The 27446-nt window shown below is 34.0% G+C and overlaps 5 protein-coding genes across 16 annotated transcripts; 2 read left to right on the top strand and 3 right to left on the bottom strand.

Moving 5' to 3' along the window:
• Nucleotides 1-742: 742 nt before the first annotated feature.
• On the top strand, nt 743-3243 carry LOC142551921 (ent-kaurenoic acid oxidase 2-like). Its single transcript, XM_075661429.1, has 8 exons — nt 743-1011; nt 1216-1693; nt 1809-2072; nt 2263-2352; nt 2498-2576; nt 2688-2794; nt 2868-2989; nt 3150-3243. Exons 1-8 carry the CDS (start codon nt 764-766, stop codon nt 3241-3243), a joined length of 1482 nt encoding a protein of 493 aa, XP_075517544.1. The 5' UTR covers nt 743-763.
• Nucleotides 2893-6170, bottom strand: LOC142551896 (3-hydroxyisobutyryl-CoA hydrolase 1-like). Of its 11 annotated transcripts, XM_075661375.1 has the most exons (8): nt 6040-6170; nt 5768-5884; nt 5478-5546; nt 4835-4898; nt 4418-4500; nt 4238-4293; nt 3734-3775; nt 3557-3658 (listed from the first exon to the last, which is right to left on the bottom strand). In XM_075661375.1, exons 2-8 carry the CDS (start codon nt 5804-5806, stop codon nt 3640-3642), a joined length of 372 nt encoding a protein of 123 aa, XP_075517490.1. In that variant the 5' UTR covers nt 5807-5884; nt 6040-6170; the 3' UTR covers nt 3557-3639. The 11 variants fall into 11 exon arrangements, 1 of the variants encoding a protein (XP_075517490.1); XR_012821648.1 differs by lacking the exon at nt 6040-6170 and adding an exon at nt 2941-3031 and having other exon boundaries at nt 3191-3658; nt 3734-5395; nt 5768-5876; XR_012821647.1 differs by lacking the exon at nt 6040-6170 and adding an exon at nt 2941-3031 and having other exon boundaries at nt 3191-3775; nt 4238-5395; nt 5768-5876.
• Nucleotides 6001-9440, top strand: LOC142551885 (uric acid degradation bifunctional protein TTL-like). 2 transcript variants are annotated; one of them, XM_075661363.1, is made up of 6 exons: nt 6001-6267; nt 6377-6468; nt 6981-7038; nt 7330-7431; nt 8325-8481; nt 8799-9440. In XM_075661363.1, exons 1-6 carry the CDS (start codon nt 6124-6126, stop codon nt 9254-9256), a joined length of 1011 nt encoding a protein of 336 aa, XP_075517478.1. In that variant the 5' UTR covers nt 6001-6123; the 3' UTR covers nt 9257-9440. The 2 variants fall into 2 exon arrangements, with proteins under 2 accessions (XP_075517478.1, XP_075517468.1); XM_075661353.1 differs by having other exon boundaries at nt 6002-6267; nt 8796-9440.
• Nucleotides 9441-12316: 2876 nt separating this feature from the next.
• Nucleotides 12317-12913, bottom strand: LOC142513747 (agamous-like MADS-box protein AGL80). The gene has a single exon (XM_075619739.1). The coding sequence runs from the start codon at nt 12911-12913 to the stop codon at nt 12317-12319; it is 597 nt and encodes a 198-aa protein (XP_075475854.1).
• Nucleotides 12914-18587: 5674 nt separating this feature from the next.
• LOC142520089 (AT-hook motif nuclear-localized protein 23-like) lies at nt 18588-19829 on the bottom strand. Its single transcript, XM_075623060.1, has 2 exons — nt 19752-19829; nt 18588-19610 (listed from the first exon to the last, which is right to left on the bottom strand). Exon 2 carries the CDS (start codon nt 19605-19607, stop codon nt 18783-18785), a length of 825 nt encoding a protein of 274 aa, XP_075479175.1. The 5' UTR covers nt 19608-19610; nt 19752-19829; the 3' UTR covers nt 18588-18782.
• Between the last annotated feature and the right edge of the window lie 7617 nt (nt 19830-27446).

Here is a 27446-nt window from a genome sequence, read left to right as displayed (position 1 = left end):
AGAGTAACATGAACGATAATATAAGCTCCTGTCTGGAAAAAAAGTAATAATGCGTTGATTTAGGAAACAACATTTTTATAATGTGATATAATATATAAATAAAAATTTATTTTCACTTTTTTTAAAACCTTAGTCAAATCTATTTTGTCTGTTTCTCGCGAAAGAATCATGCTCTATGAACAAGAAGACAAAACCAGTACTAAATTTAGGTAAGCGAAAATTTTTAACGTCATTTCCACCAATTTTCCTTCTTGTACTGCACAAAATCTCACTCTTTATATTTTTGCAAGAAATTTAAAAAAATCTCATACTTCGTATACGAATCCATTAATTCTTGGATAATTTCCATTTCATTATGCAGTATGTAATCTTTCTTGTTTTTTTTTTTCCTAATAATAATTATAAATCGGGTTATTTCACTTGGCAACCTGGTTTCATCTTGAAATGAACAAGTGTATATCCGGGTAAATTCGACATAAAATTACTTGTATCATTAATCTAATTATAATCGAGTAGTCCAATAGCGAATATTGGTTAGAGTATAGAATAAAATTCTCTACTAAAATTCGTATAAATTTGTAAACTTCTTTTCTTTGGTTTTTTGCACGTCAGCGTCTCCGCTCTCTCTATATATGATGCCTCCTTGAGTTTTCTCTTGTCTCATCCATATCCACGCTTTCTTTTGGTTTCTTGTGTTCTTTGATCCTTAGACTCATTAGTTATAATTTATCAAGAAAAAAGATCCAAATTATTGTTTCTGAGAATGTACTCTCGAATTCTTACGGTGGTCTGGGATTTAAGGGTGTTTTGGGGGATTTTGTGTGGGTGGTGGGCATTGAAATGGGTGGTTAAGAGTGTGAATTGTTGGTATTACGAAAGGAAACTAGGTGGGAAAAGACAACAACTGCCTCCAGGTGATTTTGGTTGGCCATTCATTGGGAATATGTCGTCTTTTCTAAGAGCTTTCAAGACCAATAAACCTGAATCTTTCACTTCCAACTTTGTTCAAAGGTGATAATCTCTGTCTCTCCAAGAAATGTCACAAATGATATTGCACAGTTGTATGTTTAATCTGGTGGAGACTGGAGCAGCTTATATTTGGCACCTATTTTAAATCTTATGTATGTCAGTCAGTATTTGTTTATATGCGTTTTTTTTTTTCTCGATCCAAATTTTGCATGCATTTGTGGTAACTCCAGTCCTTGATTTTTGAAGATATGGACACACTGGACTGTACAAGGTCCACATGTTTGGGAATCCTAGCATCTTAGTGACTACAGCTGAGGCATGTCGGAAAGTTTTAACAGATGACGAATGTTTCAAACCCGGTTGGCCTTTAGCCACGGTGAATCTCATCGGGAGGAAGTCGTTCGTGGGTTTGTCCAATGAAGAGCACAGGTGGTTGCGGAAGCTAACGGCAGCACCTATAAACGGGCCCGAGTTTTTGTCCATATACATCAAATACATCGAAGAAAACGTTGAAAAAGCGTTGGAAAAGTGGGAAGCAATGGAGCAGATAGAGTTTTTAACAGAGCTTAGAAGGGTTACGTTCAAGGTAATTATGCACATTTTCTTGAGTTCGGAAGGGGAGGATGTTAGGGAGCTTATGGAGAGGGAATACAGGGCCTTGAATTATGGAATTAGAGCCATGGCTATTAATATACCCGGATTTGCTTATCATAAGGCCATCAAGGTAATGCTCATTTCATTATATAGCACTGAAAAAATTTCTATTCGGTTGTCTAAAAGTATTCACCAAGCAATCATTAACAAATGATATCAGCATTTCTTGGTTATTTTCATTTCAGGCACGCAAAAAACTCGTGGCAATTATTCAATCAGTAGTAACGAAACGAAGGGAGCAGAGGAGGACAAACGCATCGACATCCAAGAGAGACATGCTGGATGCTCTGTTGGATATCAAAGATGAGTTCAGTAGACGATTGACAGACGAAGAAATCATCGATCTCCTGATTATGTATCTGAATGCTGGTCATGAATCCTCAGCACACACAACAATGTGGGCTACCCTTTTTCTTCAAAAAAATCCTGATATGTTTAGCAAAGCTAAGGTTTGTCACATGTAATATCTGATTCCGTAAATTCATCATTTATTTCCCAGTCTTCGCCTATGTATAAACATGTGCGTCGTGGGTAAGAAATGGAACTGTTGTTAATTCACATCCTTTCAGGTCAAGCATTTGAGACAACAAAATCACATAATTGACAATATAATTCCCGAATATTTCATGATATGCACAGGCAGAGCAGGAGGAAGTTGTGAGAAACAGGACACCGGATCAAAAAGGTTTGACGCTTAAAGAAGTCAGCAAAATGGAGTATCTCGATAAGGTGTGTTGTTGCCTCATTTTACACGCTCTTCAAAAACAATATTTGACATGGAGCATTGACGTTCTATAGTAGTGATTCAAATCCAGTTCTGTTTGAGCTAAAATTCATATTTTATGAACTCTCGATCTTGGAATTGTTTTGTTAGGTAATCGATGAAACACTTCGGGTGATCACATTCTCGTCCGTTGTCTTCAGAGAGGCAGTGAAAGATGTTCACGTTTGTGGTAATTTGGATTAAATTTCTAAAAATAAAATGTATGTTAGTGAAGAAATTTCGACTCACAAAGTTAACTAACCCTTTTAAAAATAATAATAATAATAATATGTATTTTCAGGTTATACAATTCCAAAGGGATGGAAAGTGTTGGTCTGGTTCAGGAGTGTTCATTTTGACCCCGAAACATATGCTGAACCAAAAAAGTTCGATCCATCGAGATGGGATGTGAGTTGTTGTCCTAATTAACATGATATTTACCATGTTGTGGTGATGATATTTGTATTACAATTACATGCAGGGATTCACGCCAAAAGCTGGAAATTTCCTTCCTTTCGGCGCTGGAAGCAGACTGTGCCCTGGAAATAAACTTGCCAAGCTTGAAATCGCCGTCTTCCTTCACCATTTTCTCCTCAACTATGAGTTAGTTACCATGCTTCAACCATCCAAATTTTATCCAGATTCCTGAATCCTTTCAAAATTTCTTTAGATTGCATTTGGAAAAAGAAAAGTCTAGAATCAATGTTAAGTACATTTTTGTAAAAAGCCTACATTTCTATAAAATTTGTTTCTTGTTTGACAGGCTTGAGCAACATGATCCTAATAGCCAATTGATGTACGTACCGCATCCCAGGCCTAAGGACAACTGTCGGGGAAGAATTAGAAGAGTGACTTGAGAAATCTGCAATATTTTCCTTTGTTTTCTGTTTCTATTAAACAAATGAATTTGGAAGAATTGATATATAAATGATATATTAACTTGTATTCTAAAAAAATTATAACATGCAGATATTAAATTTATATATTTGTTTAAAAAAATTTAATTGAGGAGTCGGGGATCTGCAGTTCGTCGTAAGTGAGTTAAATTTAAAAAACTGGAAGTGCTTCCACGCAAGAAACTGTAGTGTCATCAGTGGTGTTCTTCTATGTTTCTTTTATTTGGGGGAAAGGCACATTTTCTTGAATTCAACTCTTCGATTTCTAAATCTTGAAGAAAATCTAACAGTAGGTAGAAGGTAAGCCACAACTACTTTGATAATATTCTCCACATGTGGATGAAAGATATGGCATGTCTAGGTCAAAACAAGGCATCTGAAAAAGTAAAGGGGCATAACAGAATTTACCAAAGAAACCAGGGAATCTTGACAAATAGTATGAGGAACCTACGTCAGGGAAGAGTCCCAATGCTGTTTCAGGCATAGCAAAAAGCTGCAAGAAGGTTAATTCATAAAGGATAACCTTTGGCAAATGAAACTGATAAATTTGATGATGGGGGTAATATAGCTATAATTATCATACAACACAGCACTCAATCAGGGCATGCCAAAATTTCAGATGCCTGAAGTTCTATATGGAAACAAATATAAATACAAACAAAAAAATATAAGCTAAATGCATATGCCATACACAATGCTACTAATATATAATAAAGTAAAGGTAACATTAAATGTTGAACCTTGAAGAAAATTTATTTATCTAAGAAGACTAGCCATCAAATAGATTCAAAAAATTTTAATATTAAGCCACAAATTAGCCTATTTATTTGTCAAAATGACAAAAAAGACAGTGAAAACAGAAGTGGTTGAAAATTATCAAGATAAAACAGAAAATTCATGAATTCATGGAAAGAATAGATAAATATCGAATTCTCTGTAGTGACGCGAAGTCTACCAGGTACAGAAGCAAGCACCTCCTCCCCCCATGACAATACCATTGAGAATTGAAACCTTCAAATACATGTGCCAAACAAACAATAAGGACTACTGAAATGACAACTGCAGGCATCTTAATATCCACAAAGAATTATCTGAAAATCTTTTAAAAGACTGGAAATCTTTTCTACATTAGCACCTGGGGTTTACTGAAGTATGTGGCCATCACATAGTTCAAAGTAAATTCCTTTCTGAAATAACTTGCACCAGACCTCCAATTACCTGATGCTCACATAAATATTAAGAGTCAACCATCATACAACTGAGTCTTAACATACTGCTAAGTAGAGTGCTGACAGGTGAGTTCAACAACCTGAAATGGCTAATGAGAATAAAAAGAATTTAATTAAAACTGTCAGGAAATAAGAGCTTTTGGATTAATTCGCTGATTGACTTCAAATGCAGACTCAGCATATATCTGGAGTGAAGTAAAATCATTGTAAAAATTTGATATTTCTTGCACTGCATTATACTAGAATTGCAACCTGAGGTCATAGTTGATTCAACTCAAGGATCTGATTCCTTGTTTCTAACAATAATTTATTAAAGTCCATACCTAGAGTGATATCACGGAAAACCGCTGCAACATCAACGCCAGCACAAAATGCTCTCCCTTGTCCCTTCTATTAAATATTACAGAAAAGCACACGTAAACATATATATAACTTGAAGAACATATTGTTTGTCCTGGCCTATATATTATTACTGCCGCTCTACGGATCAACATTTGTCTGAGTGTATGTCATAGCTTACAAAGTGCAAAAATATTATCTTCCAAATTTCTTGTCAGTAGAAGTTAACAAACACAAAACCAACCAAATTTGATACTCACATAAGACAACATAGTTAATGACGCGTATAGACTACCCCTTCTTTAACGGTCATGCATAAACTTACTAAAACACAGGCCACCACTAGATTGAACAAACTGATATTCAAAGTGACAAAGAGAGAGACCTGAATTTTCAGATTTACTATAACTCATAGTGAATTGAACTGTTACAGAAAAGACAACCAACCGTAAAAGATCATGAAAGCTAGCATCTGCCAGCAGACAAGCAGAAAACCAAGGGAGGTACCACGAGCTTCTCCACGGAGCCCAAATGTGTAAATAACTCTGATTTCACAAGGTCACAGAACTGAGAGCCATATAGGCAGAAACCAAGGGAGTAGAATCTGAATATCTGATAGATAATTACCTTCAAGATTAATAATTTAACTGCAAAATCTTCCCTACAAGCGATAAAAAGCTCCAACAAACGGGAAACCTAGATTGAGAAGAAGAAACATTATCATAAATAACAATGCCGCCGTATTTTCGAAAAAAAAAAAGAAAGAAAGAAACTGAAATTGCGTAAAACTTCGAATATAAATAGATAATTCAAGCTAAATAGACAAAAGCAGATAACTATATAAACAAGAATTATAAAAGGAAATCATCAATATTGATTCAAAGAAAATCAAGCGAGATAAGTTAAATTATATGGACCTGATCATTTTCTCCGTTGGTCGAAGAGATTGAAGCCATGGAGTTCTTGAACCTCTTTGCTTTTATTTGCGCGGTCAATCAGCGGGAAGGCCAAAACAAGATGAAGTGTTGAAATTGCTACAAAAAGGAATATATATCAGCTACAGCCACGCCAACGTACAACTTAACTAGCCAAAAGTACAAAGGAATAATAAGCCCGAAGTTTTTCATTCTCTTAATAGAATATTCATTAATAATCATAATCATCGATAATATAATGCACTGAAGCACACCGGAGGCTGACCCAGGCAAATCTCTAACACTCCACTCGACCGCAGGGTGAATCACCAATCTGAGTTATCCGAAACCTTGGGAAAATGGAATCTTTAATAGTTTTGGGCGAGAAAGAATGGTTGGCATGCTGTGGAAGCGTCAAATTTGCCAAAGAAATGGCGTCTGCCGGGCCCTTTTCCAGTTATCAAGAAGCCGTCGGTGCTGCCAGTGAAACATGGTTCAATAAAGTCTCTCTCTTTAACATCCTATTTGTTTTTTATCATGTGATAGTGTTTGAAAGTGTAGTACTGTTGATTTTGATAGAATGAAAGTTTTGTTTTTGTTTGCATCGATTAGGTGGATGTAAATGGATGGCTGGAAGCTTTTTCTGCACATCCTCAGATTGGTGAAAGCCCGTCGAAGGCCCACAAAAGTCCCACCAGCGCTCAGTTCAGTTTCTCGTTCTTTCTTTATACCTTTCTGTTTCTGTAACGAGATATTACCATTTAGGAATGAATCAGTTGCTGGATGATGTTCATTAGTACAGCAGGGGATTCTTGTTTGTGTGGTAGAGTTATAAAATTGCACTGGGACATGTGATTTAAGTCGTGTGTAAATCTTTAAGAAATTTAACTGCTTGGTGGTGAGCCCTCCTAGATTTATAAAATTGCACTGAGACATGTGATTTAAGTCGTGTGTAAATCTTTTAAGAAATTTAACTGCTCGGTGGTGAGCCTTCCAAAAGTTAAATTGCGAACTATTGCTGTTTTGTCATTCAAACTGACAACCGTGCCATTCTTTATAGTGCTGATGGTTTGTTTTGTTGTCTTCGATGGTAGTGTGCAACACGTTGTCATTTTATAAGAAGTGAATTTTTATATGATGTTATTCATCATTTTAATTTGTTTCAAGACGGTTTAACAATCAAAAGTTCCGGCACGATAACTAATTACCGCCACAGGTGGAGCAAGGGAGAACAATCGACTGCTTTAGCTACTGCCACTGACACCACCTTGCAGGTATATGCAAGTTGATAATTCAGCTTGTCATTTTTCATCTGAGATCAGCATGTTTTTGTAAAGCTAAAATTCAAGGGCTATTATTTTTAATGTGCAATATAATGCTCCGTGATAAACCCTTTGATGCAAATGCTGGAATTGTGGTTTTTGGATTAACTTCCATGTATTTTTGGATTAACTTCCATGTTCAAATGTTGAAGAAGTTCATGTTTACATTTGATGATATTTTTCCATTGCATGTATAAGTTTCACTTTCAAATGGCTAATGCTTTTTCTCACTTTATTTTGTAGGAGCTATATGAGTGGAATGCTCGCTATAGGCAGAAGTTTGGGTTTGTGTTTCTGATATTTGCGTCTGGAAGAAGTACCCCGGAGATACTGGCAGAGATGAAGGTAATCTTTGCACTGCTGAATGCTCTTCCTTGTGGCTTCGTTTCTGCAAAATTAGACTTCTCTTTTATGCATTTTGTTAGAAATCCAACTCCTAGTTAGACAACTCTTTGCAACTGTTTTTTTTTAATCTTTTATCAGTACTTGCAAGAAGCTTAAAAATTGTACCTACAAACAATAATAAAATAAATATCGATTATTGAACCAAATAATCAAACCCATAATCAAATTCGAAACCATAGAAATTGGATATATCTTCAATTGATTCTTTTAATCTGAAATGGACCTAAATTCGACCTCTAGACAATCTTAAGGAATAAGAAATCATAGAGGTTAGAAGCTGGAAATTCGAACGTATGCTCGCGCGCAGCAGCTAGACAGAAAATGGAGCTGCGGAGACAACTCAGTTCTCACTCCTCGGACTGAAATCGAACAAGGGACCACTTGGGCTAGCTTAGGCGAGCTCTGTTGACCTGCTTTTTGTCAGAGCTGGGCGGCGATGGTGGTGTAAGATGTTGGGCGAGTGAGAGATAGACGGGATGGTACTATGCTTCTGCTTTCTTTCTCTTTCTTTTTTTTTGTTAAATTTGTAGGGCTTTAGCTCTCACGCGGAGATTATCATAAAATAACTAAGTTGACACATCAGGAAAAAATATGAGTTACTACTATAGAATGCCTCAGATGAAATGCCATTCCCCTATATTTTACTATTTTGTTATTGAAAATGGTGGATCCAAATGGCTGTTTTGGGATTCAAAGGCCATACTTTGGTCCATGCGTGTGAGATTCCAGAGATGAGTTAATGGGCCTTTACTTGAGTCTTGGCATCATTCTATTATAGACCGCGTCAAAGGACAAGATATTGGGGTACTTCTTAACGAATACTCTTTTTACAGAGACGCTATCAGAACAGACCAATAGTCGAATTCGAGCTTGCAGCCAAGGAACAAATGAAGATAACAGAACTACGTCTTTCTAAGCTATTTTCAGCTAATGCAACTGCTGCTTCCACAACCAACATCCAGTATGCTTCAGATGTGGCAAAAGTTGGAGGTTTCTTGTTTAGTTTCTGTTTGTTATTGTTCCAAAGTATTCCCATCTTTTCCAGCTTATGGACTTACAGAATTTTGAAGAAATAAAAGTTGTTTTCTATGCAAGTGCGCAAAACCAATCAAAGCGTTTAATGCAACAGGGGTCCGTGGTGGAATTTTCCCGGGAATTCCCTTGTAAAACCATTCCAAGGATTTTTTTGCCAAAACTGAAAAGTGTTGTGAAATTATTTTCTTAATTTTCAAGGTCATAGCTGTGAGAATCTCCTAGATACTGATCTTTTGTAGCATTATCTGACATTCTCTCTTACACTGTAGAAGATCGAGTGAGCTGTATCAGTGGACATTTGGGTGCCGCAAAGGAAATTCCTGCTGAGAAATCTGCTGAAACTTTTACAAGGACACGCCCACCTATCACGACCCACGTTCTTGATATAGCCCGTGGCTCTCCAGCTGCTGGTATTGAAGTCCTTCTCGAGACTTGGGACAACAATCAATCCCGGCCATTATTTGGTCAAATGGATTCAAGTCGTAATTGGAAGCTCCAAGGTTCTTCAACTACAGATAAAGATGGTAGAAGTGGTCAGTTGATGAAAATGGTTGACAACTTGAACCCTGGCATATACCAGATCAGTTTCAATACTGGGAAGTATAATCCGGCAGGCTTCTTCCCATATGTCTCTATCGTTTTTGAAGTCCGGGATTCGCAAAAGTTGGAGCATTTTCATGTCCCGCTGTTGCTTTCTCCATTTTCATTCAGCACTTACCGTGGGAGCTAGCTGCCAACTGTTGCGTGCCAATGAAACTTAAAATTGAAGAATCGTCGCTCTCTTTTCTCCTGCAGATAATGTCATTATGCGAAGGATGTAATAATAATTTCTGTCCAGGATGAAACCGTGTGACTGATATTTGTAAATTTTCAGTAATTTTTTTCTAAACAATTTATAGTTGCCAGTATGGAGATTATATGTGCCGAGTTATTGGGACGAAACCGTTTGACTAATTTTATATTAATATTGGAAAATTTAAAATATAAATAATAAGGTCTAACATCAAAAGTATTGTTAAATCGGGGCACGATGAAAGTATTCCTAGAAAACAAAATATAACTCAACAAAAAATTCATTTTTGACATGTTAAAAATTGCATAATTTATTATTTAAATATTCTTTTAAAAAATAAAATGTAAGCTCTAAGTGGTTTCGTTCCTTTGTTGGTTTTCTATTTTATTTTATTTATCTTTTTACGGATTAATTTTGTGTGACAGATATCCGACGTGACCCAATCAATGAAAATTATTACTTTTTATATCAAATATATTACTTTTCCTTGCATATATGAACTTAGTTTGTTTAGGTTCACTCAAAATTTTGCGAAGAAAAAAAAAAAATTTTGCGCGTGTTGGAGTGACCGTACATGGTAATGTTTGATAGAGTTTGGAAAATATTTTGAAAAAAAATATGTTTTGGTATATTAATTGTATCGGAAAATTTGGTTTATGAATTTATTTTACGATGAAAGTCATATATAAATGATTTATCGATCGTCATAATGATATTACGCTATATATGTTAAATTATTTTCGAGATGTATAAAGATTCTTCGATTTTTAAAATCAAATGTATTAATTAAACACAAAAACTTTTGTGATAACATCTCACAAGTTAATTTTGTAAGACGTACCCAACGCGACCCAACACTTAAAAAATATTATTTTTTATATCAAAATTATTATTTTTCATAATAATATGGATCAATTAGATATGTCTCACGAATATAAATCCGTAAAACCGTCTCACAAAAGATTTATTTAAATTATTTTTGAGAAACTGATGCAATATTGAATTAAAGATAATGACTGCTACAAAATATAAGAATGATATAAAAGTTATTTTAGGAGATTTGTTGTACTGATAAAAGACATAAATCCGTTATTTTGTTTATAAGTTAGGGAAAACACATTGTCTATCAAAATATAATGTTTTTAATCAAAAGTGAAAGAGAACATTAACAATTAAATATTTGAATTACAAAATATGTTTTTTTATATACTTATGTGTATATGTATATATATAATCCAATCCTATAATTCACTCCTATTACCAACATATGAGATTTTCGTTATCACATATGCATTAATCTTCATTCGTAAAAATGAAGTTAGATATGTTACCCACAATTTAAAACAGATTTCCACAATTTAAAAATGCATAATATTGGACAAGAATGAAAAGCCACATCCTTATCATTTCAAGTAAAATTCATAGTAATAAAATTATACTCCTTCTGTTTTAAATATACATGATTAATTGTTTGTTGAGTATGTCTTTTGTGATAATGGTCAACCTGGTCATCTTTAGGACGAAAATAAATTTTTTGGCATAAAAATAATATTTTTTCATTAGTTGATTTGGGTAAGAGATTTGTTTCACAAAATTGACTCATGAAACAATTTCATAAGTTTTGTACGTTTGTTTTATCCCACAAATTAAGAAAATTTTTGAGAAGAAAAGTTTATAAACAAAATTCCTATTTTATTCTGATTAATTCACTAAAAAAACGGTTTCCTGTGTTCTAAAACTTAGTTAATAGCAAGGTTTTAAAAAGCGTGAAACATCCTGAAGCGCGGATGTCGAGCTCCAATTTTTTCAAGCTTAAGCGATATTAACACAGACTTAAGCGTGAAAAAGCGTTTTTTATTTTTAGTGTAATTGTAATTATATCAAACCAATAAATAAATAAAATAATACATAAATATGATAAATTTAAGTCTGATGCATTAATTCTCATATTTATAAAAGTATAAAAATATCAAAATTACAATTTTTATTTGTTTTTGCAACTAGACCACATTAAAAAATGCTAAATATTTGTCAAATCAATCACATGCTTAATCATAATTAAAATTAAAAAATAAAAATTTAAATTATAAACCTAATTTATTATTTTAAAATAAAAAGACATATCTTCAAAATAAAGTTTTTAAAAAATAAATAGATGCGATTAATTGTGTTAAGCACACTTAATTAAACGCTTTAACTACAGTTGATTCGGTCAAACTACAGTTTAATCATTTTTTTCCGCTTTTCTCCGAAGTGGGGCGTTTTTGTCGAGCTTCAAACTTAAACGCGCTTAAGCGAGCTTTTTAGAACACTGGTTAATAGAGAGATGTCTCAGTAAAAAAGCAAAAAAAATGTTATTAGATTTGATTTTATGAGACAAATGTTATTTGATTTTCACACAATTTAGAAATATCATTAGAAAAAAAAATTATACAAACAAATTTCTTATTTTATCCTTAATTAATGAGCACAAAAACTCATAAGAGACAGTCTCAATTGTCAATTTTATGAGACAAATATTCTATTTGGGTCACTCATAAAAAAAATTATTAACTTTATGTCAAAAGTATTATTATTTTTTGTTATAAATATGAGTATAGTTGATAAAAATATGTGAGATTGTTTTACAAGAGATCTACTCTTTAATGAGTTGGATCAACTAAATTAAATACAAACATAAATTAAATCGATGCATATTAGTAAAATAATAGAAGAAATGCCAATAATATAGAAACTTGTATACATTGCAAGGCGTTTCATGATAACGTTATACATTGTAACAAAACCCAAAAAATAAAAAATTAAAACCATTCATTCAGATAATTAACGACTAAATTTAGGGAAAATCGATACCATCAAATTAATTGTAGAAAACACCAAAAACAAGTTTTTATTTAATTAACATAAAACGGATCGCGCTGGATCCTTGAGTCTTGCCAAATGTAACCGAGAATAGTAATGTAGTTCCAAGAACAAGTTTCATGCACAACAAACAATTCAAAAGAAAGGGATTGTTCTGGATCCTGGAATTGAATCAGAAGAAATATTCTCCGGTGGCCCTCCGCCATCACCACCGCTGCCGCCACCGGGACTCATCGCTGACGGTGCACCGTCAGCACCAGCTTCTTTTAGGGCCTTCATCCTCCAAGTGATCTCCTCCAGTGTCTCGTGAATGATATAATTCATCTCCCTCGCATCACGAAAATCGAAATCATCAATGCTAGCCTTCCCCTCTATAACCATGTACATGAAATTCCTCAGTTCCTTGCGTTTGATTTCCTTCTGCAGTTTACGGAGCCTCTCCTCCGCTCTCTTGATCTGATGTTGAGTGAAGCTCTCCTGGTTCACCATCTTTTTGGTCTTTTCGATCTCCGGCAAGTTTTTGAAACGCCTGATCACTGTCCGTGCCACCTCAGGCGACGGCCACACCACCGGAGCTTCGTAGGGGCTGTATATAACGACGCACGCCTCCACACCACACAGCATCTTGATCTCGCTCACTTTCTTGATCAGACCCTTCTTTCTCTTTTTGAACGAGGCTTTCCTTTCTGCATCGTTGTCGATGTAGGCTAGGGTGAGCTTATTTCTTGTCATTTCCTCCTTGGGGTGTATTTTTAAGGAGAGGGGGATGTGTATATATAGAAAAATTCTTGTACCAATTAGGGTTTGTAAAAATTCATAATCGAACGGTTTAAATTATTGCAAATCCCGATTATATGATCTTTACCTGCTCGTTTATATAAAACCGCAAACTCCATATTTATGTGTACGCCGCCGAATATATATGTAAATTAAGAATGACTCGCGACATCACAAAATATGGGTGCCGTATTCTCCAATCCTTTAATATATAATGGACAAAAACATTATTATTAATTTTTATTATGAATATTGATAGGGTTGACACGTTTTACAGATAAAGATTGTGAGACCGTCTCATAAGAGACATACTCTTATTATCTTATTGGCCAAAAATAAAATATAATATTTAAAAAACTATATCAATAAAATTGCACTCATAACTTAATATGCTTAAAAATATATTTTTTTAAAAAAAATTAATATAAAAGCAAGCTAAGTGTGCCAATCATGAATACTAACTAATATGTGATGAAATTTGAGTAATTATATCTCTAGAATTTGAATTTGATAATATCATTCTTTGTTTGTTCATACTGATTGTAAATAATATGAGTAATTTTGTTGTCCAATGCCTTTTCTTTGGGAAACAATTCCAATCTTTCTTTTTTTTTTTAAAATAATGGCTCAAATGTGTATGTTCTGTTTCCTTTTCATTTGGTTTGATAAGAAAATGTACTTGTGCTATATTTTGTTCCATGGATAACAATACTCACTTCAACTTGTTTCGATTTCTTTATTTAAGATTGCTCCGTCGAAAATTTAAACAATCAAACTTGTTATATTTGAAATTCAATTTCAATGAGATTTATCTAATAATACGAAACCATCTAAATTCGGAGCCATTTATCTTCAATATTGGCGAGTGTAAAGATACGATTTTTTTTATGTAAGATTGAATGCTTCGATCCATCAATATGAACTAAGTTGAGTATGAATCACGAACAATCTGAACGTAACTTAATAGTACTGATGCATGCAGATACATGACATATACATATACGCAAACTATACATTATTATGTATCTCTATTTATTCGGTAGAATTACCTTTTTTTATAAGAAAATACTATTTTTCGCACAAATAATAAAAGTAAAAATACGAGTACTATTTTATTTCCACATTGTTCATGTGCTAGCTAACCACAACTGATTAAATTTTGACTACGATTTTTCCTATCGGTCCAGTACCCGTGTCCTTAATTTTCTTCATTTTTTAAAGTACTCAAGCAAAACAAACGTAATTATTTAATTATCAAAAAAGAATTTAAACAAGCAACTTATTGCAAATAATAATGTGTGTCCCTTTATCAATAAAATATACTGAGATTTGCAAGCTTAAATATTAGATTAATTAATCACTTTTGGCACGTTTAATATCTGAAATCCCTCCATGTGAATGTTGAAGTATGTAGATCTTGTCATAATTTACTTCAATGAATGTGAAATATAATTTAGATTTACTTTTATGATATATATTAAAATAATACCCCTTGCTAAAAATCTTAATTTATTAGAGTTTTTTGTGGCATGTGTATTTTTCTTGTTCTTCCAACATTATTTGCGATATACAATCCCATCCCAAAGCCCTGCATAATACATAATGTTTCCAGAAAGGAGAATATAGATCGTAGTTTATATCATTTACTGAACATGTATAGCTAAAAACAGTACTAATTAAACAAAAAAGGATGCAAACTGAGAAAGATTACTTTGAAGAGAACACATCCATGAATCACAATGATTTATTTCATTCAATAATTTTCACATTCGTCTGTTACATAGTCTACCAACTGAAGTGTGCTAGTCAACTGAATACTTAGTCAATAACATGTTAATTAGCAATTGACCAGTGGGTCAACAAATAGTTACAAGAACATGCATATATATATAATGCATACTGTACACAATTTTCTTTTCACTCAAGATCAATAATACGCTCATTAACATGGTATCAGAGCCCGAGTTTCACCGTTATGTGTTGGACTGTCTATAATTAGGTCACCCGTTCTGCCCATAATTGGGTCATTTGTAAACTCCACGCTCCAGATGTTCATTCATGGGCGTGAGAGGGGTGTGTTGATTGTCCCACATCGGTTGGATAAATAACTTGGGAGTTGTATATATGGGCTTGAACAATCCTCCCCTCTTGAGCTAGCTTTTGGGGTTGAGTTAGGTCCGAGTGCCAATCTTAACATGGTATCAGAGCCAGGTTTTCCAACCGATCTCGGATGCTCCCACCACAGCCTTCTACTCTTCCTCTTCCAAGCATTCAGAGATAGTCAAGTGTGACCATTGTTCTGTACCAGGACATACAAAGGAATATTGTTTTCGCTTGATTGGCTACCCTCCAGGGCATAAGCTGCACAAAAAATTTCCTCAAAACAAAGGTTTTAAGCCCACCTCAAAGAATACTCGAGCCGTTGCTAACACCTCGATCAGTGATGCATCCAAAACTACTGCTGAACCACAATCTCTTCCATCTTCTGGAGTATATTTTACCCCTTCTCAATATGCTCAAATTCTGAGACTCATTGAGAATTCAACCATAAATTCTCCCCCATCCGCAAATGTAGCAGGTATGTCTACTAGTTTACTGTCCATTTCAGGTACTAATGAATGGATATTGGACAGTGGTGCAAATGCTCAGATTTCAGGTACTTTTACTGGGCTTCAAAATCTACAACCATGCCTTTCTACAGCAGGATCAGTTAACCTCCCAAATGGTAATTCTATCCCCATCATTTCTATTGGCTCCATTCAGCTATCATCATCTTGTGCCTTAACCAAAGTGCTTCATGTCCCTGCCTTCAAATTCAATCTATTGTCCATTTCCCAATTCACCAAAGACAACCAATGTTGTGTTACATTCTATCCATCATTTTGTTTGTTTCAAGAACTCTTGACTAGGAAGATAATGGGGATTGGTAGACTCAAAGATGGCCTCTATTATCTTACAAGTTCTTCACCTACCAAAGTCACCACAGTTCCCACAGAATCTATCAATAATTCATCATGTGTTTCCCTTACTCCTGATTCACAAAGTTTCGCAACTTGTACTGTATCTTCTCACTTGAATAATACAATTGATCTTTGGCACAAAAGATTTGGCCATATGTCGGTCACTCGTTTACAATATTTGCCCTTCATTTCACAAAACAAACTCACAAAACACTGTCATATATGTCCCATTGCAAAACAAACTCGTGTTGCTATTCCCTCGGTTCCGAGACATACATCCCCTCATTGCTTTCATCTTGTCCGCATGGACATATGGGGTCCATATCGTGAACCCACTCATGAGGGTGCTAAGTATTTTTTGACTCTCGTAGATGATTTTTCGAGATGTACATGGGTCTTCTTGATGCACTTCAAGTATGATACTCTTCGAATCATCAAACAATTTTTGCATTTGTTTCAACTCACTTCAACACCCAAATTCAGAATGTCAGGACTGATAATGGTTCTGAATTTTTTACCACCGAGTGTAATGCTCTCTTCACTTCTCTTGGCATCATCCATCAGAGTTCATGCTCATACATGCCCCAACAAAATGGGCTTGTTGAACGCAAACACCGACATATACTTAACGTGGCTCATGCCCTTAAATTTCAAGGTTCTATTCTGATAAATATTGGGGTGAATGTGTATTGCACGCTGTGTATTTGATCAATCGCACTCCCACTCCACTACTTGCGAACAAAACCCCGTATGAAATCATTTTCAAGAAGGCTCCAACATTTGATCATATTAAAGTGTTTGGTTGCTTGTGTTATGCCACCAATCTTCGTCCCAATCATAAGTTTGATGTTCGAGCCACCCCTTACGTTTTTCTTGGTTTTCCACCGCATCAAAAAGGTTTCAAACTCCTTAATCCTTCAACACAACAGTTTGTTGTGTCACGGGATGTCATTTTTCATGAGGAATTCTTTCCATTTGTAGCCTCAACCCAGTCATCTACCACATTTTCTCCTTGGCCTTCACTGTATTCTGACATACATGATGATGATGCATTACACTCACCACCGATTGTTCCACCTCCTAGCCCCACATCTCATATTTCACCTCATATTCCTCCTAAACGACCTTCCCGACAATCCAAACCACCCATTTGGACAAAGGATTTCATTTGTTCTACCTTAACTACTTCTTCTCCTGCTACTCTACTGTATGACTTATCCAAATATCTTAGTTACGATCATATCTCTCCTTCCCACCAGTCCTTTCTTGCTTCCATTTCCCAATTGACTGAACCAACATCTTATAAAGAAGCTTCCGCTGATCCACGTTGGCAAAAGGCTATGGAAGTTGAAATTGAAGCCCTTGAAGCTAACAAAACATGAGCAATTGTACCACTCCCTTCGGGCAAGAAAACTGTTGGTTGCCGTTGGATTTACAAGATTAAGTACAATGCTGATGGTAGCATCAACAAATTCAAAGCTCGGCTTGTTGCCAAGGGCTACACTCAACAACATGGAATAGATTATCATGATACATTTTCTCCGGTTGCCAAAATCGTCTCTGTTCGCTGCCTCCTTGCCCTTGCTGCTGCAAAACACTGGCCTTTATTCCAAATGGATGTCACTAATGCATTTTTACAAGGAGATCTTACAGAGGACATCTACATGTCCATTCCTCAAGGTTTTGAGCACCCAAACAAAAAAAAATCATGCTTGCAAACTACTGAAGTCCCTGTACGGTTTGAAACAGGCCTCACGCCAATGGAATTCCAAATTTTGTTCTGTGATGCTTCAGCATGGTTTCGTCCAATCTGTGCATGATCATTCACTTTTTATTAAGCGTCAAGATGCCCTCATTACCATTCTATTGGTTTATGTTGATGACATCGTTATATCCGGGAATGATTCCACTTCTATAGAAGCCTTGAAGACAGATCGGTTACGAAGGAGTTTTTATTAATTGTAACGAAACGAGTGTTTTAATTTCCATACATTTATACGCGCGCAAGTCCATGATAAAAAGGAGTGAAAAATTTGACGAACATATCATATAACAAAAGTTCAAATCATTATAGCTGCAAACAAGCTTAAAGATTTTGATGAAAAATAAAGGAATCTAATAATTATCCCCAAAACTTTTCCGCCTATATCAGGTAGAGAAAATTTGCATGTATAGCTCAGATTATATATATACATATATACTAGTTTAAGAAATGGGTTGTGACAAGAAAATTCTATAAATAAAATGTTAGAAATATGAAAATATATGAATGGTGAAAATTCTAGTATTAAAAAACTGAACGAGTCAGGACAAAACATAACATGACTCGACGTGTAGAGATAGAATTAATTTTTGTATATGATGGTGTGTATTACTTGCAATAGTTTATTTGTATTTTGGGGAAGTCTGAACAAAGAACCAACAGAACCAGGAGTAAGAATCTTGTTATATATCCAATGAAAAAACAAATTAAATTAATTTTATGCATGATTTTTTAAATATTAAGTTGTGCACCTTTAACAAAAACTAAATTATTTTGTGTAATTAACAAAATTTATACGTTTCATATGCATATATTGTTTGATTTGATTCTTGGAAGAAAATGATCCAACATTGCATAGATTTTGGCAATAGATAATATGAATTTCACAAACATGGAACAAGTTGCATTAAAGAAATGGTCATAACCTTCAAACTATTATTCCTAATATCAGCACAAAGCGAGAAGAAATATTATAATTTTGTTTATCACAATTCACGAAATTAAAGCCAAGATTATAATAGTAAACTAAATATACAAGGCGAAGAGGAAGCTTGAGATTGTGATGACTAATCAGTTCATAGTTCTCTGACCTTTAGTCGGTCTAATATGGCTGCCGGCCGCCGGAGTTTGATGCCCATGCAAGGTCCATTGGGAGCTGACCGTTGAGTGGCAGATTGAATAATGGAAGCCCCATCGAAGAAGGATCCGGAAACTGGTTCCCTCCACTTCCACCATCGGAATTAGGGTGAGAAGGTGGCGGAGTCTGCAACTGGAGTGCTTCCTCTTCCTCCAACGGCAGCCTTTCGTACGCCACGTTAGTGAACGACGCTGCTATGATAATTACCGGCCCCGATGCAATCAAAGCTCCCACAACATTCCCTCCCACCACCTGTCCCTGTCCGCCGGCCAGATATATGGTCAAGCTTGTGGCTCCAGGTGGTGCAGGCGACGGCAGAAAGGACCCTGACAAGGACAAAATCTCGAACCTACCGTGGAGGGTGACCACGCTGCCTGCCGCTTCGGGCTGCCGTAAGCTGACGTTGTTGACTGTCCCCGTCCCGCTCAGTATGCAAACCCCTCTCTGCCGCTTCCTTGCATAGGTCGCCACCACCTCAAACACGTCGTATCCGCCACCCACCTCCAGTATATGCGCTCGGAGAGTGTTTGCGCTTTCACGGGTTATTATCACCGGTGGTTTTGGCCTGTTTTTGGATCCAGCAGGACGCCCTCTAGGTCTACGCGCCACCGCATCACCAGGGCTGGTATTAGAGTTGACTAAATCCAAACCCTGATGAGAAGTATCCGTATTTTCACCGGAAAATACACTGCGATTCGATTCATCTTCAGATCTTTGAAGGTGGCCAAAGTCTGGCCTGTGCAGCTGAGAAACAAAGTGAGAAGCTGAACCTAAATTCAAACCTGCCATATACTACAACAAAGATACAACAGGAAACAATGAAAAATAATAATTTTCAGCACATAAAATAAAATAAAATAAATTAAGACAGTATTAAAATGAACTGAATTTTTTTATCTCGAAATAAATAAATTAAAGCACGAGAATTCAAACCCTAGAGCGAATATAAAACAACGAGAATCCGGTTGGGAGAAATTAAAGGAGAGGTTGGCTGCAAAGGGAGACAAGACTTTGTGCCAAAATATAAAGTAAACCAATATAATAATAAATAAAATAAGAGCATATTCAAAGATGAAAATGAAGTTTATTATATGTTTTCTCCATAAGACTGTGTTAACAAGTACGTAATTATTACACAGTAAACGAAAGCAAATTAAACGGGTTTAACGAGGTTGTATTTGCTGTGGAACAAAATTACTTATCGATACAGTAGTGATTGTATTAAACACATTGGTTAATTTACTCAAATAATTACCTTAAATAATTTTTTAAGGTTTATGCAGTATGCACATAACATCTGGTACTTAGGACTCGTGTTTATAAAATAAAAACAAACAAAAGTTAATTTTTTATTTCAAAAGGTACGTATTGAAAAAAGAACATTTTTTAAAACAAGATAAGTGGTTCGATGATCATTATATTGTACATATAAAATTAATATATATTGGAAGCTGAACAGCGTAATTGTTAAAACTCAGCAATCTAGTTTAAGATTGCCTTTTTATTTAAATAATAAACCTTTTATTCAATATTTTAATTATGCATATGTGCTTAAGGAATAATTAATTGTCTGGGAATATTTATTTATAATAATAATAATTTATATTTGTCGATAAAAGTGAACTTGGAATCCATGAGGAGTTAAGTTAAACAAGTTTCATTACCCATCTTGCTCCTTTAAAAAGAAATTATTTTAGTCTATTTTGGGTCGATGCAGCTATTACATATATAATGCTCTTCAATCGATTAAGAAACGGAACATGTGTGGATTTTGATACGTACATTGACAGCCTAATTATCATATGAACAAAAAAATATGGAAAAATTACAATTTTGGTCCGCTTCTTTGCCATTTTTTTACTCTATATTATCAAATTTCAAACTTAATCATGCATATATCTTTCAATCTTTGGTAAATTTAATCTTTCTTCATCGGTAATGTGTTATCATGTCACTTGTATTTGAAATTGAAATTGACAGTTGAAAAAATGACTAAAATTACCACAAATAATTGAAATTGAAATTGATAGCATAGATAACCAAAACTTCAAATAGACAAATTTACAATCCCAAAATTGTAACTTTTCAGTATAGTTTATATGAGAATTTATATGTTCTGATAAGGAATTTTGACAAGTAGCATCACATTATTAATTACAAAAGAGATTTATTTGTTTTGACTTTCCAAAAAAGTAATTAATAGATTAATAAAAATAGGTCCAGGTAGTATATAATAATTTATTTTCGGGAAACAAATTGTATGCTCTTGATACTTTTTTCCCGACACATTCATAGAATTTAGACAGACACAGTTGATATCACAAGTTTATATATACACACACACACACACTTTTAATATCACAAGTTTCTGTTTCCATGCTGACATGTGTGGTTCCCATCATGTAAAGTATACAGTGTTTTTAAAGTAATTTGATATATTTAATAATTTATTGGCAAGTTTTATATTTTTTAAAAATAAAAAATAGTATTTAAATTTTTTTTCCCATTTAATAAACTCACTTTAAAATATATTAATTTTCTAAAATATCTAAAGAGGTTGTTCTTCCGCGGCGGATGGGGTCCTTTTAAGCTCTTTACCTTTGGCCTTCACTAAAAAAATAGTTGCGGAATTGAAAGGAGACGAGCATACACAGTCATGTTTTTTTAGATATATAATAAGATTTTAAAATTAATTGTATATAAATGTAAGATTCGAATTCAGATTTTATAATTTCACTGCTATATAAATGATGGGCAACTTGACGTAAAATTGATTCTTATACGTACTTTTAGTTTCTCCATCCCGACAATAGGGCATTTTACAAAGGTTTTTTTTTAAAAAAAAAAACAATTATATCTTTTTTATAGAGATGGTCTCTTGTGAGACGATCTAATGATTCTTTATCTGTGAGACGGATCAATCCTACCGATATTTACAACAAGAAGTTGTAATGCCCGAAAATTAATTACTGTTAATTAACGATTATTGAGTTATAATTTCATGTGATTATAAAAAGATTAATCGGGACACGATTTGAGATAACGGGTGAAAAGATGTATGTGCGAGGATGAACTTTCGCGCATATGCGCGACCCAGCCGGGCGCATATGCGCGATCCGCGCATATGCGCGAGGGTACCCGAGAGGTGGGTAAAATGAACAATGACCTCGCGCATATGCGCGCCCCTGCGCTGAGTAGGGGCGCGCATATGCGCGAGGTGCTGTGCATGCTACGCGCCGAGACAATAGGTCTCGCGCATATGCACGAAGACAGTACGTGCATATGCGCGAGAGGCTGTGGATGAATTTTCGGAAGACACGTAACAGTGCATGCAAGATGTATATATATATATATATATACATATTATACGTATTCCTTCAGAAATTTCAACGGAAGATTGGGGAGAAAACTTAGCTTCTTACGCTTCAAGTTTCAATCGTTCAAAATCCGTCCGTCTGATTTTAAATCCGACTTCAGTACCGAGTTCCTATCAACGTAGGCTACAACTGGACGTAAGTTTTACTACGTTTTGACATGTTTTGAAATTATGATATTGCCAGAATTAAATGGAATTCATATATGATGTTCTGGACATGTTAGACATCATAGAATCGAAGTCAGATTTAGAAACGGACTGATTATGGAATTGTAATGATTTTCATAATGGAATTGATTAGAATTGATGTCAGATTTGTACGGTAGTTGATTATCAGTTATTGGAATTAGTATATACTGGTGTGGTATTACCGGTATCGCAGGATTGTACTGTTGTACCGTCAGAATTTGATAAGACAGAGATGTCTTGATTTGAATAGAATATTGATACAGTATATTGATATTGTCATTGCCAGATTGAACATTGACAGACTTTGAGTCGAGACTTCGATTGTATCAGAGCGACAGAACGAAAGATATAAATAAATGTTGATTCGGGATTGCACAACTCGAGTTAGGTTCGACTTGAGTTTCCCAAAATCACATACTTTATTTCATTGCATTGATATTTGCAATTTATCAGATTGATATGTTTAGTCTATTGAATTATAGCAGAGCAAGAGTTCGAGTCTAGGGCAGATCAGCCTAGCTAGGGCAGAACCGCCAAGTCTTGGACAGAGCCGCTAAGACTCTAGACTTGTGGTATATCGATGAGCTTATAAGTAGATCGACTTCTATTGTAGATATTCGATATAGCAATGCCAAAGTCTAAATTAGATCGGGATCCCTAGATTAGAAATGAGTTGAGATGAGATAACGAGTCATTGATTCATGTAGTCAGATTAGATACATGTTTTGATGTTTGTTTATGCTTTTATATATGTTTTATATGATTGCATGAATACATTGTTTATACTGGGATTTTATTCTCACCGGAGTTATCCGGCTGTTGTCGTGTTTTTATGTGTGCATGGCAACAGGTGGGACAGGTTCAGGGTCACAGGGGTAAAGAAAGATCGAGATTAGAGTGGAGACTACGGACTTGGACTAGAAATAGGGTTTGAACACTTGTTTTAAAGTTGTTAAACCTTAGTTTAGACTGATTGTATATAGTGCAAGACTTGTACTTTTAATATTGTCACGTATTTTAAGATGTATCTCATTACGTTCCGCCTTTGATAATGTACTTTAAAAAAAATAAAATTAGACCATGTTTATTATAATTGATTAAATCAGTCACAATAACGATTAAGAAGATGATTAGCGTTCGGGTCCCCACAGAAGTAATACTCTTAACATAAAAAGTAATATTTTTTCATGGATGACCCAAATAAGAGATCAATCTCACAAATACGATCCGTGATACCGTCTCACACAAATTTTTACCTTTTTTATATTCAAATGGTCCAGAACAAAAGTTTAGAGTTTTGTAGTAAATTAAATATATAACGCATACATTTGAAATTAAATATATGTGTAAATTAAATTACTGAATTTGTTACTTTCATATAAACCCTCGAACTATATTCTATACCATATTTATATGCTAATATTATTTGTTTTTAAAATAATCTTCGACTATGAAGGATAGAACGGTGAGGTTGTCTAATATATTACCTATATTAATGCCAAAAAAATATACTTTAACCACAGAGGATAATCATCTGACATGCATGAATGTTGAATATTACGTGGGTCGACTCTTGCCAATGTTTTGTTTTATTTCTCTAATTAGATTATACTAATTTTTTTTGCAAAAATATTTGTCATTTAACTATATAAATGAAAACACATGTTAGTTTTTTTATTCAGGAGAGAAATTGTGTGACAAAATTGGACTTTAACTGGTTGTAAATGAACTGTAATTCATCGACAACATTTATGAGAACATCAAATGTTTATATGTTCCGAACGATTCATTTCCAAATATCATATAACAATACTGTCGAAAATATAAATAAATATTATTATTATCGAATATTAGATTCATCACGTCCAATAGATAAACACAGAACCCAAAACAAAGTCAAAAAATACACACGATTCCCTTCTCAAGTCAATCAACTCTCAAAAGATTTATTCAACGAGCAATGCTGCCAAATCTTACCTTCCCCATCTGATCAAACACACTTCTACACACACAAAAACACATCACAAATCTGACACTCTGCCTAAAATTTACACACACTGAACGCACGCACGTTGAGGCTACTTAGATGTATTTTTACATTTTCAATTATGCAGATAAAATTTACTTTTCTAACAAAAAAATGTCAAATAAATTTATAGTAGCTAGTAATTTATTCAAATTTAATATAATATTTTTAATTCAAAAAATGTGAGCTACTTTGTTTGCGATAGTAATCAGTACATTAAATCAATTTTAACTTTAATTATTTTTCGGGCAAGTTTAATTCTATCCATAATTAATTAATAATTTGTATAATAAACCCTTTAGTCGTGGGTAGGTGTTCTTTTTGCCTCAGGTGCACAAAACCTTAAAAAAAGTCCAAATGACAAGTGACACCCCACAATTACCGGGCACCACGATCTATGTAGTCAAGGACAGTTGATTTGGTGAGATATACTCAATTTATTTCTTTTTTTAAAAAAATGATATTTTATGATATAGTTACGTGGATTTTTATTGGTGAGACAAATATTTATAATAGAACATAAAAAATAATATTTTTTTAGATGATCTAAATAAAAGACGTATCTCACAAAACTAATCAATGAGATGGTCTCATATGAGTTTTTGTGTTTTAAAAAAATGTGTGTGAATAGGGATGACAATGGGTCGAGGCGGGGACATGTTTGTCATTCTCGTCCTCGTCCCTGAATTCTATCTCCACTCTCATATCCGCCTCGATCTCTGCTTTTTCGATTCCCGGACCCAAAATCGCGAGGATCAATTTCTCATTACCGTTCCAAAAATATTAATTGGACAAAACGAGGACGAGTTCGGGGATTTTCTCAAACAAAAACTTATTATTATATATTATTAATAATATTATTATTGATATTACTTTCGAGACGGGTTCAAGAATGTGGATATTAATCTCATACCTGTCCTGAACTACTTCGAAGATTTTAAAAATCCCTGAACCCGAAAAATCGAGAATCTCCGTCCTCATTTCATGTTTCCCCACAGGACCCAATTCCGTAAGCAAAGTTGTCATCCCTACGTGTGAACAAATTCGTACAACATAAAACAAAAAATAATGACCGCAATATTATTTTTGTGTTTAAGGATGACAAATTGTTAATATAGAAAGCCATATTAATTTTCCCAAGTTTGTTCTTCCCTTTCAATTTGAATTTCCAAAATATAAAAATATTTCACCTTATTTTATCTCAAATATCATTTGCCAGTAAAATTCAAACCAGATCTCTTTCTTTAATTTATCCTTCTTCTCTTATCAATTAATTAAAAAACAATACCTAAGAATCCAATTTTCGATCATTATACTAATAATAAAAAACCTAAAAATACCAATCTCAAAAAAAAAATCATAAAAATGCAGGAATACCACAGCATTTGTAGTAAGGGGTCGGAGTGGCACTCCATCTCTTCAAGACTTTGAATCCTTTCCATTCTCTCATTTATGAGTCAAGGGAATTTTGGTCATTAATAAATCTTCAGTCTTATTAAAATGTATAATTTCAAATAACAAATCAGCTTCTAGAGACTAGAAACTTTGGATATATGTGATTATTTTTCAGACATACGTCTCATAATCTTGCCAAATCATTTTCAGGATATGAATTAATATGGAATATAAAGATAATTCAACTATAGGATTATGTAACGTTAAAATGTATCGTTATCATATTATATGGTTTACATTATTGTATCTAAAATTTGATCTGGTTTCAGAATATCTGACACATATAATCTTTGTCTAGATCACACATCGCCATCAATCGATCGTTCTATTTCAAACCCTATATTATTATTTTTTTAATAAAAAAATGTTACTTTTTTTTTAATCGAGAATTGAAAATATGTTTTCTTTAATTTTTTTTTTAAAAAAAACATACTTGTCTTACCTAAAGTAATTATACACATAAATATTACATATTCATAGAATTACGTTCGAGTTTATTTAATAACTATTATAATGTACAGATAAAAGACATAATGTCAATATTCCGAAAAAGATCATAATATATACTGATACTTCGTTATAATATTATGAATATATGTTGCTAAAAATATATTTAATTTTTAAATATTAGTATTTTATTGTGTTAGATACAGTGAATTTGATATAAAAGTTAAATTTATTCACATAAAATTTATACATACTATATATGCATGCTTCAATTTATCGAACTCATCGTGTCTCACTCCCTCTACTTGTTCTTTGGTGGCATGGTGTCTTTTTAATTTGTTAACACAAATTTTTATGAGATGATCTTACATGTTAACTTTGTGTGACGAATTTCTAGTCAAATCAAAACATAAAAAATATTATTTTTATGTAAAAAATATTCTTTTCACTATATAAAGAACTATATCGACCCTGAAAGAGCTGCTGGTCATAAATGTGCATGAAATTAGTATATTGTGTGTATCAGGAGTTGATATTCTGCTCTGATGTTGTCAACACCAGTTCACAACATGCATCAAAAATCGATTATTTAACACGCACGTAATCTTTTAATAAATAAACACCAAATCTAAATTGTGCACAAGTACGAATACTTGTGAAAATACGTACTTGTGAAAATAACAAAACCAAATTCTTTGACACTCCAATGAATTAAAATGCAACGAAAACTCAAAATAATACTAGATGCATAAAACAAAAAATCGTATTGCTTAAACCCAAACGAAACCACTCTTCACCCAACACTTTACGCAGTGTTGTTCTTAAGTGTTGTCAACTTTAATCAGTAACACGGTGATTATGTGAATCAATCACACAAAGTTTTCATGCCAAAATCCTTTAATACCGATCTTGTGAATCTTAAAAAAAAACTCTAGCAGCATCGTAGCGAATCACGTCAAAAGCCTCTGCCTTCTTCTTTCATTATCCGTATATATGCAACCATATCTTGGCCACATAACAATTGTTAAATTATTACACGATCCATATCAATTTTGATAATTATCATATTGCTCAAATTTTATAATAAATGAATTCGATACTATCATATCAAAATAATTATAAAATTACTCATTCT

The sequence above is a fragment of the Primulina tabacum genome, chromosome 1, assembly GCF_025594145.1.
Source record: "Primulina tabacum isolate GXHZ01 chromosome 1, ASM2559414v2, whole genome shotgun sequence".
Lineage (NCBI taxonomy): Eukaryota > Viridiplantae > Streptophyta > Magnoliopsida > Lamiales > Gesneriaceae > Primulina > Primulina tabacum.
The sequence above is the reverse complement of the archived record's forward strand: the minus strand, read 5'-3'. Positions and strand labels throughout refer to the sequence as shown.

Coding starts and splice junctions, on each gene's coding strand:
- LOC142520089 (XM_075623060.1), bottom strand. CDS start 19,607: ATGGCAGGTTTGAATTTAGGTTCAGCTTCTCACTTTGTTTCTCAGCTG.
- LOC142551921 (XM_075661429.1), top strand. CDS start 764: ATGTACTCTCGAATTCTTACGGTGGTCTGGGATTTAAGGGTGTTTTGG. Junction 1,694..1,808: donor CTTATCATAAGGCCATCAAG/GTAATGCTCATT, acceptor TTTTCATTTCAG/GCACGCAAAAAACTCGTGGC. Junction 2,577..2,687: donor GAAAGATGTTCACGTTTGTG/GTAATTTGGATT, acceptor ATGTATTTTCAG/GTTATACAATTCCAAAGGGA.
- LOC142551885 (XM_075661353.1), top strand. CDS start 6,124: ATGGAATCTTTAATAGTTTTGGGCGAGAAAGAATGGTTGGCATGCTGT. Junction 7,432..8,324: donor AGATACTGGCAGAGATGAAG/GTAATCTTTGCA, acceptor CTCTTTTTACAG/AGACGCTATCAGAACAGACC. Junction 8,482..8,795: donor AGATGTGGCAAAAGTTGGAG/GTTTCTTGTTTA, acceptor CTTACACTGTAG/AAGATCGAGTGAGCTGTATC.
- LOC142551896 (XM_075661375.1), bottom strand. CDS start 5,806: ATGGCTTCAATCTCTTCGACCAACGGAGAAAATGATCAG. Junction 4,899..5,477: donor TTAAATTATTAATCTTGAAG/GTAATTATCTAT, acceptor ATTTAATAGAAG/GGACAAGGGAGAGCATTTTG. Junction 4,501..4,834: donor TTTCCGTGATATCACTCTAG/GTATGGACTTTA, acceptor TGTGAGCATCAG/GTAATTGGAGGTCTGGTGCA.
- LOC142513747 (XM_075619739.1), bottom strand. CDS start 12,913: ATGACAAGAAATAAGCTCACCCTAGCCTACATCGACAACGATGCAGAA.